Below are 16,625 nucleotides of genomic sequence, written 5' to 3'. Positions count from 1 at the left end.
ACCAAGAGGAATCTTCTAATCAGACAGGCTTTATGCAGTATCCACCTGGGTAAGTAGCAGCTCGTTTTCCATTTCCAACATAGAGCTTAGAGCATTTGGAACATATGACTTATTGGTCTGGTAATTGGGTTTAAATACAGAAATACATATTTCTGATAGGTTCCACTCACAGGAATGTTATGTGGCTATAGGTGCATTGCAGAGCTCCACCGAAGAGAACATAAAGTAAGGTGATGTGTGAGTGTATTGGAGAGCTCCACAACTATATAATTCACAGTAATGTGATGTGTGAATGAATGTATCTCTAAGTTCTACAGCAATAAATCTCACAGTAATGTAATAAGATGCGTATACTAGTGTACCAAAACTCTGCAGCATTATAACTCACAGTTACGTGATGTGTGAATAAATGAGCTCTATAACAATATAACTCACAGTAGTGTGCTGTGTGTATGAGTGTATCTCAGGGTTCCACAGCAATATAACTCACAGTAGTGTGCTGTGTGTATGAGTGTATCTCAGGGTTCCACAGCAATATAACTCACAGTAGTGTGCTGTGTGTATGAGTGTATCTCAGGGTTCCACAGCAATATAACTCACAGTAGTGTGCTGTGTGTATGAGTGTATCTCAGGGTTCCACAGCAATATAACTCACAGTAATGTGCTGTGTGTATGAGTGTATCACAGAGTTCCACGGCAATATAACTCACAGTAGTGTGCTATGTGTATGAGTGTATCACAGAGTTCCACAGCAATATTACTCACAGTAATGTGAGGTGTAGAAGTATATCACAGAGCTCTTCGGTAATATAACTCACAGTAATGTTTAACTGCAGTAAACCTCATACAGCATAAATAATATTGATAAATATATTAAATAGAAACTGGAACGACTTAGCGTGATATAAAGACAGAACATGCCAGTGGGCAAAAAAAATCCTAAGCTGTCCATATGAGCAATGAGTTTTAAAAAGTACAAAAAAAACAACATTTCCGTCCCATCCATCTCAATCCATTCCCATTTGCATGGTAAAATATGAACCCCCTCATTCATCACCAGCTAAGATTTTAGAAATGGGCTTTCCTATGTTGATTCTAATAGCATTTCTAGACTTTCCTAATGCATCATTAGCACTATCTCGAAGGCAGGCCAATACTACAGAGTGCTTGTCAGATGTAAGGGATGGAATTTGACTACATGAAAAATTGTATCAAAATCACTGTTTCTATAGTAACCCCATCTCCTAGCAAGGCTGGCTTGAGATGCCCTTTTTATTTTCTTTTGGAAAAGCAATCAAAAAGTAGATATTTCAAGGGAGGGTTATCTTTCTTTGGAACCTTTCTAATTTTGTTTGTCTTCTGACAGAAAAGAAAGCAGTGGATTTTGTGAACCTACCCGCAGTCTCTGAGCTATGTTGGATTAGCATATCCAGCCTAGATGGAGGGCTATCATTTTTGGTTTTTTTACATTCTGCTTTCATGATAAGTTAGGAAATATTCCTTTGCTGTTTGTGTTTTCATTTTTATTTTATTTTTTTACTTATTTGTTAACTGTCGCTGGGCTGTAACTCTGTAATTCTCAATAAGTAAACCTGCATAGGGGACCAAGGGTTAGGTAATAATCTAAAAGTTAATAGCCTGACCTCCAACAAATGTATATTCAGCCTCAAAAGAGAAAAAAATTGTCTGGTCATTGGGTGCTTAAGGAGTTAATCTAGTTTATATGCAGCATTCTGTTCCATGGTCCAGTAACTGCAAGTTAACGTAGTGTGACCAGATGTCCTTTTTTCAGGGACACTCCCCTAAAGGATGTCTCTTTCCCAGATGCTAGTTGTCCCCAGAAATGTCCTGTGAGGCCATCTGTCCTAGCTAATTAAAATTAAAATGTGCTATGTTCTCCATTTAATTGACACACAACACATTTTATACTAGAGGCCCATTTATTCTATTACATTTGTGTGAGGGGCGTACCGTTAGAGCAGTAGGTATGGGTTCTCTGGCAGCATATAGTAAGACTCCATCGATCTTTAACTCAGTGTCACGTTCATCCACCAGGTACATGCAGAGATATAAAGCTAAATTAGAGGATTCTAATAAATACTAACATCTTAATCTGAGAGGGATTAAGAGCCTATGGGGCTCTAAGTAGGTTACGCATTTTCATTTCCACCTATGGTTAATCCTGCTATTATCCCGCTGGTTTTTGCTACACAGGTCCAAGCCACATTGTTTCAATACTTCTTGTTGGGATCTAAAGAGTAGAGAACCAGGATATACAGATATTTTGCTTTACGTGAAGTGTCAAGGAACACTCAACATACATCATGGTATTATACCACGGTGGACACTAGATATGGATACATTGTTGCCTTTTGCAATATTACTGCTCTAATCAACACTAAGCAGGAAAAAAACACCAGTGAAAATTACAGCTCTCAAGCAGGGGTGTCCTTGGGAAGATGATCTGTGACTGGGCCTCGCCCATGCTACTAGAAGACACTGTAGAACATAGAACATTTGAGAAACATTGGAACGTACTACAGGCAAAATCCTGAATTCCTAAACATTCTGCATTCCAAAGTGTAGCAGATCTACAAAAATATGAATAAATCCTACTGCAGAGCTGTATGTATAATTCAGCTTAATTTAGACTAATTGCACATTCACAGACTGAGAAGTAAATTGTGTATGTAACTAATGAGTTGCTGGTATATGGTAAATGTGTGGTTATGCGACTATAATTAGTATTTTACAACAAAACTTTGACATAGGAATAAATGTTCTCTTAAAAAACACTTTTTCTGTAGACCTTTGAAAATAATCTTTTTTTTGTAGGAATCTGCATTAATTTTAGTTTCCGCTTAAAAAAAAAAAATCAAAGGAATTGACACTAAAAAACCTGTGTTATGTAATGCTTCTTTAAAACATGCTAAAGTTAAAATAGGTTTTATGGTACTGAGCATTAAAATGTATGTGTATCGTAAAGTCCCCCGACGGTGACATCGCCATTGGTGATCTGTTGGCCAAGAGGGGCAGGTTTACTTACCTGGACCCCTCTCTCTAGGCCATTTTTGTCCGGGTGGCCCTCCTCGGCACTGATGTCACTGCTGTACTCTTGCGTGAGAGTACAACAAGGAGGTCTACGGGGGATCCCTAAAGACTGTGGGATCCTCCATAGACAAAGCCAAATCCATGCAGCTATCAATAATGACTCTGCCTTGTCACAATGGGTATTTCATAAAGATTGTATATTTAGGAAATACTAGTTTTTCAGGGGGGAATGACAGTGCATGCTTTAAACACTATTTTACACTGCCTGTACTCCAAAATACCTAGCATCTGGTCAGGTTTAAGATGAATGCTCTTGGAATCGGTATTTATCCTAACCAGTAACCAATGACTATCTCGAATATGGGCCCACTGCAAACCCTAGTTAGGGTATATTTTTTATAAACCTTGTATTTTATTTGAAATCAGGCACATTTTTGTGTTGTTGGGATTATGAATTATCACCATTTGGTGCAATAGATACCTAATTGTGGTAGATTGTGTTACTAAATGGGCAATAGGTACTATCCTTTTGATCCATAATTGGATGTACTATCTAGAATACAAGGATTAGTTAGCTTACTGGGTCTGGAGACAATGAGAGGCCTTTTTTGCTGTGATCGAATCTGGAGTAATACACATAGCTGAAGTGCACTGAGCTTCATGGAATAATACTTCTTCTTCTAAGAATCCTTACCGTACTCTTGATGAAGAGACCGATGATGCTTCAAGAGCTCTATACTTTGTAATTTCATCTGTTTGAAAGTGTAAACAGGTGCTGTACAGAAAATGTATTTTATTATCAGTTATTTGTTCCTACTTTTCAAAATACTGGAAATATAATAAAATCTTTTGCCGCAGATGGTACAACTGAACAACATGTTTTCAGGTCTGACTAAGCTTAAAGTACATTAGAGTAAAATTCATTTGGATTAGCAGAACAGACTGGCTGAATTGGATGTTTCTAAGAGTGCCTGGATTATTAAGAAGAAATTAAATTGGGCATAGTTATAAAATACTTATTAGTCCTGTAGTCAAATGATACTTCACTATTATGTGTCTTTTGTATAGCAGGATATTTAGATTTAAATGGTTTTATTTATGTTTTTTGTGATAGACTCCAAATTGGTCATAAGACAGAACCAGAAAATGTTTACCAAAAGCTTTACACAAGTAAGACAAGCTGTCTTCCATTCTATTTTTAGGCTATGGTTAGTTTGAGGGCTAGGTTCAGAGTTAGTGCTAGGACTAGGGGTAGCAAGTTTCAATAAGGGGATATGTTTACATTTATTGCAGCAATGGGACATACTTTGGCGATAGTTCACAGTCCGACTGGTAGTTATTTGTGCTGATGTTCTCACTGATCTTGGGCAGACTGCAGCATGTATATGTCTATCCAAGGTTATGGCCCCTGAGTGGCACGGAGGTGATCTGCTCATTTTCCCTTGTTTATTCTGTGGAATAATTGCCAAGTTGATGTCAGCATCCTTGCAGTACTCTATTCTAAAATATAGTTACATTGTTACATAGGCTGAAGAGAGACATGTGTCCATCAAGTTCAGCCTTCCTAGATGGCTTTATAGGATGGATTAGCAGTAGAATTGCTGGAAACAAGACTAGGCAATATGCATATTATTGAATAAACCAAGTCTGCACACTAGATTTGGAAACAGCACTAGCTAGCACTGGAAAGGAATCCGAATATTCTTAGGATTGTCTCCAATCTTGGAGCTTCTGCTGAATAGAATCTATCCCACATTAAACTCTAAGGTGCACGGATGCAAAAAACATGATGGTAAACTAAATTTCTTTTGAGGTTGGTCAAGCCTAGCACACTTCTATAGACTTGAACTGTTGGACAAACCATATCTGCACCATAGTCTGATAGAACATGGCCAAGAATTCTCTTTAGTAAGTGCCCAACTTGCTAATTATTAATTTTGCTCACATGATTATTAAAGCAGGCCTGTCATCTTTGTGGTAAAAAAATTAAATAAAATAATAATAATAATAATATAATAATAGTATAATAATACTGGTAAACAAAAACCTCAATTGCTTTAAAATTCTTTTCTCCAAACTCAAAGCCAGACACAAAATGAAAATGGGAGCATATTATTATATAAATATTATTTATATATCTAGTAATATAAACTCCACATATAAAGAAAATTAATCTATAATACAGCACATAATTAATATATTATATAATAAAATATGAAAGTGCACCAAAACACATGCTTGATAATATAGAAAAAATAATAAAATACAAATTAGGCAGAGTGAAAAACTTGTTCAGATCAATGGGTTTCATTAATAAAAAATGAGTAAAAATGCGTAGAAAAAATATAGGTATTGGGCTTCATGTTTTATTTTTCTTTATTTTAGTTGGCATTGTGAAGTCTACTAGCCCATTATAGCAGCTTGCAGGCATAGTACAGACAGCACTCCATTCCAACTTACTTAGCAGTAATCCAAACGACATTAAAATTCTCTGACAAACCTTTCAGAGTCTTCAGAGGTTCTGACCTCAAGTCTTCTGTGCTGAACTATTGCCCCCTTGTTTTTTCTTTTCTTTTCTTTCTTTATTTCTTTAAGTTATAGACTTCTAAAATCTTAGAAGAAAGACATTGAGATTCTAGATGCCTTTTAGGCATTCGGCAATCCTTCTGCATTTTATTTCACTTTAGTGGTTTAATGTCGGGACTTCTTAATTCTATTCAGGTTATGCCGCAGCTTTCTTGGTGTTAAAATGAAACCTAAAATAAAAATAAAGAAGCTTTGGTATAACCCGGCCACAGAGGGAACGTTTAGTTGAGGCCCCCTTAGAAAATGCAGATGTGCATTGTTGGACAATGGATCTTCTTCAGGATGCTGGAGTGACTCCACTGTGCCCTAAGGACCGTTAAAGGACTTTAACATCTGTTTGTTAACAAATAAGTTGATTGTAGGACACAGCACATAGCTCTTCGTCTGTCTGGATGAACTAGGTTCTGTTAACTGGAGACTTTAACTTGGAATATTTTCCTGGAGGGCAGCCTTCAACTCCTAGCAACTTGTGATGGACTTCATATGGCTGTTGCAGTATCCAAAGGATAGAAAGATGAGTACTCTAGGGAGAAAAGAGAAGTGTTGGAGAGACTGCGTTTTAAGATGTACCAGAATTCAGTTACAGAGAGAAAAAAAGTTGTTGAAAAGATCCCAAGGAGGCAGAGAGAAATCCGGTGATTATGAGGTGTATCTTGTTTGTCCTCTGAATATTATTTATATGGAATGTATTACCCAACAGTCCGAGTATGCACTACATCAATAATAGTGACTAATCTTTTGCTATAATCATCAAGTGACACTTTTCAGCTACCTGAATTACCAAGATGTTGAGAATTTTTTAAGTTCATTGTAGTGCTTGGAAATAAAAGCATTTATACTGTTGTGCATTGGCTCATACCACAGTGCCCCAATGTTTATGAATGCTTTGAATATTTAAAGGACCACTATAGTCACCCAGACCACTTCAGCTCAATGAAGTGGTCTGGGTGCCAGGCCCCCCAGGTTTTAACCCTTCAGATGCAAACATAGCAGTTTCAGAGAAACTGCTATGTTTACATTGCAGGGTTAATCCAGCCCATAGTCGCTGTCTTCCTGACAGCCGCTAGAGGCGCTTCCCCGACGATCAATGCGAAAACCGCATTGAGCCCGTAGAATGTCCATAGGAAAGCATTGAGAAATGCTTTCCTATGGGCATTTTTAATGCACGCGCAGCTCCACTCGGGAGCTGACGTTGGAGGGGCAGGAGAGGTCATCAGCTCCGAGGTAGCCCGGCGCTGGATTAAGGTAAATGGCTGAAGGGGTTTTAAGTGTTGCATAGACCTAAGGGTTATATAGTACCAGGAAATCGAGTTTGTTATCCGGACACTATAGTGATCCTTTAAGTTTTATTTTTTTTTTGCTAGTAAATCTCACAGGACTTTAAATAACTTTTAATCTAAATCACATCACACTGTGCATCATCAACGTTTGGGACCGGAACACAGTCCTTTCTCAAGGAATATATAAAAGTGATACCCACAAGCGTTATAGGATAGGCATGTGGTATCTGTATATGTAAATGTGTATAAACCATACACTGTTTAGTGAGCTGCTGCAGGGTTAATAATAAAACATAGTTCACAAGTGCAACAGTTAAAAACCAAATATAATGAAAAATGCAATATTGTACACGTGGGTCTGGTTTGACAGACCAGCTGCTGTTTCTTCGAATAGTTAATGGCAAGTTAAACATTACACTATATTTTGATGTTCTTCCCTGGATGATGATATGCATTAACTTTATGTAGAGTATTAATGTCATACTTATTAACATATGTTTGCTAATGTTATGCGTAGGCATTTATTGTCAATGCTGTATACCATCTATTTTTTCCCCGGATGACGCTCAATTAAACTGCATCCCTGCTTTTTTGATTCTATCTAAATTTTATTTTTAGGGTGGTGGAGGCATTGTAAATATGCGTTGGTTTCTCTGATATTGAAACGGATACTCTAAGCCCCAAAACCATGATCCTCAACCCTTATGGCAAATTTCGAATGACAATTAATAGAAAATAGCTAGCTACATGCATTCATTAGAACTGCAGAATGAGAATTACATACCCCCAACATCAGTGTTCCATGAAGCAGGATACTCTGTGGCCGGGGTAATAGGGTGTGGGCTAATGAAGTTAATTATATCACTGGTACTGCCCAAAGGGAGCCAGTCCACCCCGATAATTGGCTGGTCAGCTTGCTGTGAATGCATGCCAGGCTACCTGCCAATCAAGCAGGTTGGCATACCAAAGACGGGCGGGCGGACCATGCAGGGACCACCATTTCTGTGCTCTTTGCATGGTTTTAGTGTTCTGAGCATAATGCACTCGCACAGTGGTTTTTGTGGAAAGTCAGGTTTTTGGGGACAAAGTTGCACAGTGGGACAGGGCCTCAAAATCCAAACTGTCCCTCAAAACGATGGAAACTTGTGTATTGAACAAAATGTTTTGTGTGCTATGCGCAGCTGTGTGTAACCCTAAAAAAAATATGTATTTCTGTTAATAGCACACATTCAAACCATTTTAATTTACTTCCTTTTATTTGAACATTGCAAAAAACACCAGTACCTTTTGTAATGAAGTTGGTGGGTGGGCCCCCTAATATTCTATGAAAACAGAGGCAATCCTTTGTACCCAGACCAAAAATGTTTAAACAATAGACTAGACCTATGTGATAGAACATTCTACCCTATGCATTAAACCTAGCAGAAGTTTCTAAATACAGAGAACAGACAGCAGACAATCAACCTGCTGTCTTGTTCAATACTAAGGCATGTAAGCTGAAAAGTGTAGTCACTTCCTATAATGCCCTCATACTTTTGTTTTGTAAAAGCTTCTACATTACTTGAAAGAAAAAAAGAATTGAATTGAAATGTCTGTCTTTTCTATGGTACACGAGGAGTTTGCCTTTCATGCCAGCTCGTAAAAGGCTATTAAGGTTTCTTCAATTAGCTGCAGTTCACATTGGCGAGCATTTTTTTTCTTTAATGCACCTTCTGTATACCTTCCTAAATGAGACTGACGCTTTAATCTGGTAAAGGGGAGGTGACTAGAGGGCCTTTTAGCATATTTCCTTACATAAAAACTAGTGGCTGTAGAGGTGCCAAGACACAGGAAATTTCTTAATGCAAGAGACACTGAAATTGTCTCAGTAAGACTTCTGCTTTTACTGGAGAAAGAGAAAAAAAAAGAAAGCCTAATAGCGGCCTTTTATTAAGGCACTCAAAGCTTCGACTCTACTTGTGCAGGTGAATTCAGAAGAAAGCTAAAAGTGGCCTAAAAGCATCTATAGTCGTGCTGTTTGCCCTCCCTGCATGAGACTTTTCAGAGAGATTTATGCATTTGTTAACGAAGGTTGTCCCTTGGAAAACAAACTGGAGTGCGGGTCCTGTGTTCGAGCTGAGTGTTAATAGCCGAAGTGCTTTCATTCTAACAGTCTGTCTCATCTCTGGAGCTAAAATGGATCCATTGTATTATATACGGAACTTATTCTGACAGCCGTACCGTGGACAATTGAGGCGAATAGCGGATTCATCAACCTTTCAGCTTTGAAATCAATGAAGTCGGGGTGCAACTTAAAAAAAAAAAAATGAAAAGAAGAGAGGAATAGAACACATTTTAGCATAGATAGAAGATTCTGACAACAACTTTTCACTTTGTAAAATCCAAGCAATCAAAACAAGTATTGTGGTAGACTGGATGACTCCTTCTGTTCCCTCTGAAAGCTTATCTTGAAATTAAATGTTAGTCCGAATCTAAACAGAATGGCAAGGCTAGATACTGTGTGCTTGTTTGTTTTATCTGATCTAACACTGCCACTTCAGATTGTGTATGTAAAAGTAGAGAATCCCTTTATTAACACTGGACTTCTGACCCAGACACTCAAATCCTTTCCATATAAGTCATACTCATGCCACCCACACAGCTTCCCGTAAAGCTTAGTGATCAGAGCTGCAGGCTTTTGTATTTCAAAGAAAACGATTTTTTTTTAATGCAGGTTTGATACTAACACTTCACTGGTTAGGAAGATTTGATCCATTTGAGGTTTCGTAGTTTAGAATATTGCCATTGTACAAACCTTGTTGTTCTCTAGGCTTCTCAACAATTAGTTAGAAAGTACATTTCTATCTTTAGATTTCATTATTTTATTTTCTGTTTGGAAAACAATGATAGGCCCGACATACCCGCGTCATGGGGGGAAACAAGTGTCTTAAATAGGATATGGTGGTCCATTATAAAGCATAAAATGTAAATATGGTAAAATCTTATTTTTACCATAAATAAGATTTCTCTAAACGCAGAGATGAGATCCCATTGGTTTCCAAAGCAATTGCTAAATGTTTCGAACTTTGCTCCTGATCTGATCTTTCTTTGACCACAAAAGTATGTTCAGGTTTGGCCCCACAATGTATACATGGATAGTTGTAATTGTGGCAAATTGACCATTACGTGTCTGAATGAGATTGTATATCAGTTATTAGTGGTGATAAGTAATCAGTTATCTTATCATGGGATTATGTAGTAAACAGCCTGTGATTTCGAGTATGTTTGCAGTGTGTGATCACTCAGTTCTTGTAGTTTGTCTGGACTCTGAAGCAATAGCTCCATGACCAAATGTCTTTCTAGATCACTGCAAATGTAGTTTAGACATCACCTAGTAAAATGAATGGAAGCCTAATGTATTTGACTCAAACTCATTATTAGGGAGCAGTGAGTGTAATAAAAAAAAAAAACATACAAAGATCATATAATTTATAAACATCTACCACATTAGTTTGATGAACGTTCAAACATATCGTTGACAAAAATCACAACACTCATTTAAGATTTTGTTTGAAGGTTCATCAAACAAATTCAATATACAGTTGTACATCTTCCACTATTTGTTCAAGTGTTACCAAACACTCACTACCCTCTACTCATCACAGAATGGGATACTTCATATTATACCGTCAACCCAGGTTATAAGACATACCTAATCCAGGGCCAGACTGGGAATAAAAAGCAGCCCTGGAAAAAAAGTCCATACCAGCCCCATAATGCATCGCGCCAGCATATTGCTCAGATATAGAAGCAGGAAAAAAACTGAAAACATGAAAGAAATTTGTGCGTGGAGAGAGTGCCGTTTGTGCGTGGAGGGGTGCTGTGTGCGTGGAGGGGTGCTGTGTGTGTGGGGGATTCTGTGTGTGTGTGGACGGATTCTTTGTGTTGGGGGGTTTCTGTTTGTGTGGGGGGAGGGTTCTGTGTGGGGGGGTGCTGTTGGTGGGGGGGAGAGGAGTGTAGTGTGGGGGGGTTTAGCATTGATATATTTATTTAAAAAAAAAAAAAAACTTTATATTACTCCCCTTACTTACCTTTGGTCAGGGCCCAGGGGAGAGGGGGGACGGCTACTCTTCAATCCCTGGTGGTCCAGTGGTGGCGCGTGCTGTTCAGCCTGCAGCTCCTCTGGCTGCATGCTGACTTCTCTCTCCTTCCGCGAGAACAACAGGCAGGTCGGAGCGTTGCCATGGTAACGCGCGGCAATGCTCCAACCTGCCTGCTCGCGGGAGGAGCGTTCTCGTTTGCAGGTTCCTGTCAGACCGGGTAGGGGAACGGAAGCTCCCCTACCCAGTCTGCCTGCTCGGCCACGCTACATTCTATGACCGGCAAGAGGGGAGCACATGATCACACTAGGCGGCCGCGCACCGGCCCACTGGGGTGCCGGCCCACCGGGATATTTCCCGGTATCCCGGTGGGCCAGTCTGGCCCTGACCTAATCCTAAACTGCACTTACTTAAAATAGAGCATTAAAACTTGCTACTCATTTCTCCATAGTGTCCATGTTAAAGAGACACTTAAGTCACCAAAACAACTTTAGCTTAATAAAGCCATTTTAGTGTATAGATCATGCCCCTGCAGTCTCACTGCACAATTCTCTGCCATTTAGGAGTTAAACCACTTTGTTTATGCAGCCTTAGTCACACCTCACTGCATGTGACTTACACAGCCTTCATAAACACTTCCTGTAAAGAGTATTTTAATGTTTATACTTCCTTTATTGCAAATTCTGTTTAATTTAGAACTTCTTAACTCCTGTTCTGTTAATAGCTTTCTAGACCCTGCATGAGCCTTCTGTATTTCATAAAACTTCAATTTACAGAGCAGGAGATAAAAACTTTTAAATTAGGTTACATCTGATTAAAAATTAAACCATTTAGTTTTGATGCAGGCTGTGTCAGTCACAACCAGGGGAGATGTGGCTAGAACTGAATAAACAGAAACAAAAGAGAATTGAGCCGTGAAACTACAGAGACGTGATCTATACACAAAACTGCTTCATTAAGTTAAAGTTGTTTTGGTGACTATTGTGTCCCTTTAAACCAATCAATGTAACATTCTCTCTGTATTGTATCTACCAATTGTCTTGTAAGACAATAAGTAAGACTAAAGAACGATCAAAGTGCTTTGTTCTTGGCTATGACAGTAGGAATACAAGGAGAGAGAAATTCCAAGAATGCAAGCCAAAGACTCATTATACAAAGAGAAGCTAATAAACAGAATTGAAATAAATATGCATAATTGTAATTGTGATTCTTAATCTATTTCCATCTTACATAATTGGCACAAGTTGTTGTTTCTTAAATAAAGGCCTGGATTTAATATTTTTAGAAAAACGTTTTTTTTTGTTTGTTTTTTAATAGAAATATTATTAAACAATGCATATTTTTAATAAAAATATATATTTTATTTTCAAAATAAAAAATATTTTTTAAGTTTATTCAAAAAAATATTAAATTATTTAAAATGCTTATCCAAAATATTAAATCAATGCCAAATTATTCTTTAATTTGCTATCTCAAAATTGAAGCTAGAGCACTCTCCCAACCCCATACCTCCTCACCTGTTTTTCAGTGTTGATTGTTTCCGTTTATTGTGTGCACTGAAGGTTGTTCGAGGAGTGGTAATTCGGGTAAGGATTTAAGGTTTTGGCAGCTTTTTCTTTTAGGGCATTCACCTTTTTGTGCACCTTATTTTATCACCTTCATGCTGTTTGAGGGGAAAAAAAGAAATGAAATTGCTGCATTGATCTGCCAGCAGTTGTGTCAGCGAGCTGAGTAATGTCTCCACTTGGAGAACTCTTAATAGAAAGAAGTCATTTCTAGAAAGCCATGCATTGGCATCCTAGTGTTATTTTGGATTGCTGACGTGATTTGCTATGGGTTTGTTTCTTTCCTGACTCATCAATTTTTAGGCCTGTGTGACATCTTGAGATAAATTATCAAAGACCTTCATGTATTCAGTCCAATTTGTTTCTTTTGGTTTCCAGATGGCTTCCAGGCTTCCTGATGGATCTCGAAACCTCCGATTTGAAGGGATGGAGAGGCAGTATGCATCGTTGCCCAGGTACTTTAATTCATAAACAGATACTGACTGGGAAAGAATATATTTTGTGTAACACTGACTTACGCATGTCACGCAAATGTTGGCAAACTACATACCTTCTGATTCCTAAAAAAACTAAAAGCATTCTTATCATCACGTAATATGTAGAATGTCAACATCCGATGTACAGGTTAGCAATCATTAGTCTATACTCATAAATGAAAAAAATAATTAGTATCATTCCGGCGTAACTTACATAGTGGCTTTTTGTGGACTTATGTTCACTTGTCTATTGACACGCATAGTTCTCAATAAAATAATAGTTTACTTCTAGTTGACATATATTATGGTTTGTACTATAATAGTCGCATATTGAAGTATGTTACTATAGACCAGGGATAGGCAAGCGTTGGCACTCCAGATGTTGTGGACTACATCCCCCATAATGCTCTTACACCCGTATTGCTGGCAAAGCATCATGGGAGGTGTAGTCCAAAACATCTGGAGTGCCGAAGGTTGCCTAAGCCTGCTATAGACCGTCTAAACTTTGAAAAATACCCATTTTCCTTCTCAGTGTAGAAGTGTTACTGCATTTCTTCAAAATGTCAACTATTTGGCCCACCCTTTTTTAGAATAAATTCTCCTTTACTAATTGATCATTTGTTTTGTTTGTGACAATATTGTGATTATAATTGTCCCACAATAATGAGGTGGATATGTGACAAGTTTTTCATCTTCAAATAAGTTTGTTTATCCCTGATTGAGCATTGATGTTTAGAGCTATATTATTAGTTGGAGTTTTTAAATGCACCCCAACAATGGTATCCAAATAAGTGGTATGCTCTTGGGCAGAGTAAAGGGGGTGGACTAGTGATGAGAATTGTGTGACTTAGAGTGCCCAAAGAATAGGCAGGTCAGCTTGGTGTGAATGCATGTCAGGCTGACTGCCAACCCACTAATGTCAGACAATGCAGAGAGCGCTTGTTTCTGTGTATAGACAGTAGAGAGGTCTAGCCCTCTGCTATATTGTCCTAGACACTGCTCAACCACCGAGAGGAAACCTTGCCACTCATCGACCTGTGTTTCTTGGTTTGCCTATAATCACTGTTTTGCCAAAAGTATTAAGGCCTTTCCTACATCCTCTACAAACTTACTTTTTGTTTAATAAGGCCCCCGGTTTAAGGATAAAAGGCCAATTTTAGTTTAAAAAAAAAAAAAAAGAAATTCTACTTTCAATTTTGTATAGTTTTCTATTTAGTGTATGAATGTGTCAGTGACTCTGTTTATTTATTTGATACCTTTACTATAAATGCAGTCAGTGGAGAATGCAAGGTTTGTTTTCTATATTACAATTACCTAATCTGTAAAGTATGTTGGATAGTCTGTATTATATATCATATTCACGTGTAGTAATGTAAAATAATACTTTGCATAATATATTGTAGTTTTAAATGTTAACAAATATTCTCGGAAAACTGAGCGACCTTTACAAATATTAATCTCATCTAATACCACAGATAAGTTGACATAATTCTCTGACTGCATATAATATATTTTGTTGACTGGACATAATTGTGGCTTTATAGAAAGAAAAAGAATGTAGAATCTAGTCTGGGAACAAATTGTACTTTTAAAGATACCTGACATTGTATCCTCTGTATGGGAGCCCCTTCGCCTCTCAGTGAAGCATGCAGTCTGCATGGGTCTCGGACAATTACTCACTGATATTGCCATTAATCAATAGTGGAGACTCAAGCCAGTACCCCTGGGCAAATGTTCTATGAGAACTTTAGTGACTGACCACCAGTGGTCTATTGCAGAAAATAAAATATGAACCATAATTAGAAATACTACACGTGCCAGGGGGCCCGTTACTTCTTTTTTTGTTTGTTTTTGAAAACTGTGAGGGGGAAAAAAATATTGTAATGTGGTATATTCTTCTACAAAATTCATCATTATTTTCAAAAATGGACGTAGAAGCCACACAAACACCTACGTAGCTATTACATAAATGCAGTTAGATGCAATTTTCATGTGTGACACACTTGCACAACCGAATAGTTAACTAAAGGATGTTGGGTAGTGCAATCTTTTTCATTTTTTAAATTTCAAAAGCCTCTTTTGAATTTTTTTTTAATTTACATGGAATAGCCAAAGCAAGCAGTGCAAATTAATTTAACCCCTGCAGTGCCATCCATGCATTTAGGCACATGCGTAGCATGAAGCACTTTGAAAGAAGTATGCACTGCTATATTTTCTGAGCGGGTGATGGTGCACGAGCGCGGCCAGCGCATCATGGGGATATGACGTGCCCCTTAGTAGTTTTTATATTTGCCCACAATGCACCTCACTCCATTAAGCAGTTTGATAGTGCTAGATCAGGGGTCAGCAGCCTTTGGCACTCCAGATGATGTGGACTACATGTCCCTTGATGCTTTGCCAGCATTATGGCTGTAAGAGCATTGTAGGAGATGTAGTTCATAATATCTGCAGTGCCGATAGTTGCCTATCCCGGCTTATAGTGTTCAGCAGTTAATACAGTGCTATATCCTAGATTGCAAAGACTAATATGTCTGTCACTTTCTGGCAACACCTAGAAGACTAACACATTCTGCGATACGCAAATTGGAAATAAAAGCTAATGACTAATTATTGCCTCTAACAAATATGGCAGATTCCCCTTGTAAACCGCTTAAAAGATGGTAGATGTGCAAATATCTAGGGTGTAAACTTTAAATGAAAAAGAATTGAGAAAAAAAAAGTTTTGTTATATTATTTGTAAATATTACTAATGGACTAATAAAACGCTAGAAGTTGTATATCCATAGTCAACCTAGCAAAGATTAAAATAGAAATATAATTGTTCTGATAAGTTAGGGAAATACTTGGTGCTGTATTGCTGAGAACTGCAAATACCACCTGCCTAAAACAGATCATACCCAACGAACGATCCACAGAATAGCTTTTATAGAAAAAAAATGTCAGCCTTTCTAGCGGACAAGGAAAAAGCTATGATTAAGGCGTCTACTTTCAAGAGTCTTGAACATAGCATTTTTCTGCTAGAACTATTTATCCAAGTAGCTACAGCTGCTTAATAGAAAGCTGCAGACCGCCTTCCAATAAGTGCATGTCTCCAACACTTAAACCCTTTGAGTGCCACAGAGGTGAGGGAAACGAAGAAGACCAGTCATAAGGGCTGAATATGCTATAGATGGAGAATATTTGGTATGACCATTAATACAAAGTTTTGGTGGTAAATTCAGGTCAGGGGAGCTGGGATTGATACCTGTGCTGGTATATACCTTTACTGCATGGCTGAAAGAAATGTATGGTGGAGAGAAAGGTGGGGATTTATTGACAGAGAAACTAAGTGAAGACGAAACAATAGTAGAAACGAAGACTGTGGGTAGAGGGATAGAATAAATAGCTTGTGATAAACATGTAGTTGAGGTTGGCCCGTATTAAAGCATGCATACTTGTAGCGATGGTAAGGGGTGTTGCTAAGTTATAAAACCTTATGGAGTTTTAGCCCATATTAAAATGTGATAACCCCTTTCTAAAAGCTACATACAAGGCCAATACATCCGACACCCCTAATCCTGTTATTTTATTCTCTATCTCCCTTCACCC

General features: G+C 38.0%; 1 protein-coding gene across 2 annotated transcripts in view; it reads left to right on the top strand.

The window, feature by feature from the left end:
• PARD3B (par-3 family cell polarity regulator beta) overlaps positions 1–16,625 on the top strand; it is a 1,021,205-nt gene that overhangs the window by 917,571 nt on the left and 87,009 nt on the right. The window contains exon 23 of one of the 2 annotated variants that reach the window (XM_063429810.1): positions 12,940–13,016. The exons of the other annotated variant lie outside the window; for it this stretch is intronic. Within the exon in view, the coding sequence (XP_063285880.1) occupies positions 12,940–13,016 (77 nt within the window). The remainder of the gene's footprint in view (positions 1–12,939; positions 13,017–16,625) is intronic. 2 annotated transcript variants of the gene reach the window in all.

Source organism: Pelobates fuscus, chromosome 8 (genome assembly GCF_036172605.1).
Source record: "Pelobates fuscus isolate aPelFus1 chromosome 8, aPelFus1.pri, whole genome shotgun sequence".
NCBI lineage: Eukaryota > Metazoa > Chordata > Amphibia > Anura > Pelobatidae > Pelobates > Pelobates fuscus.
This window is presented reverse-complemented; position numbering and strand designations above follow the sequence as displayed.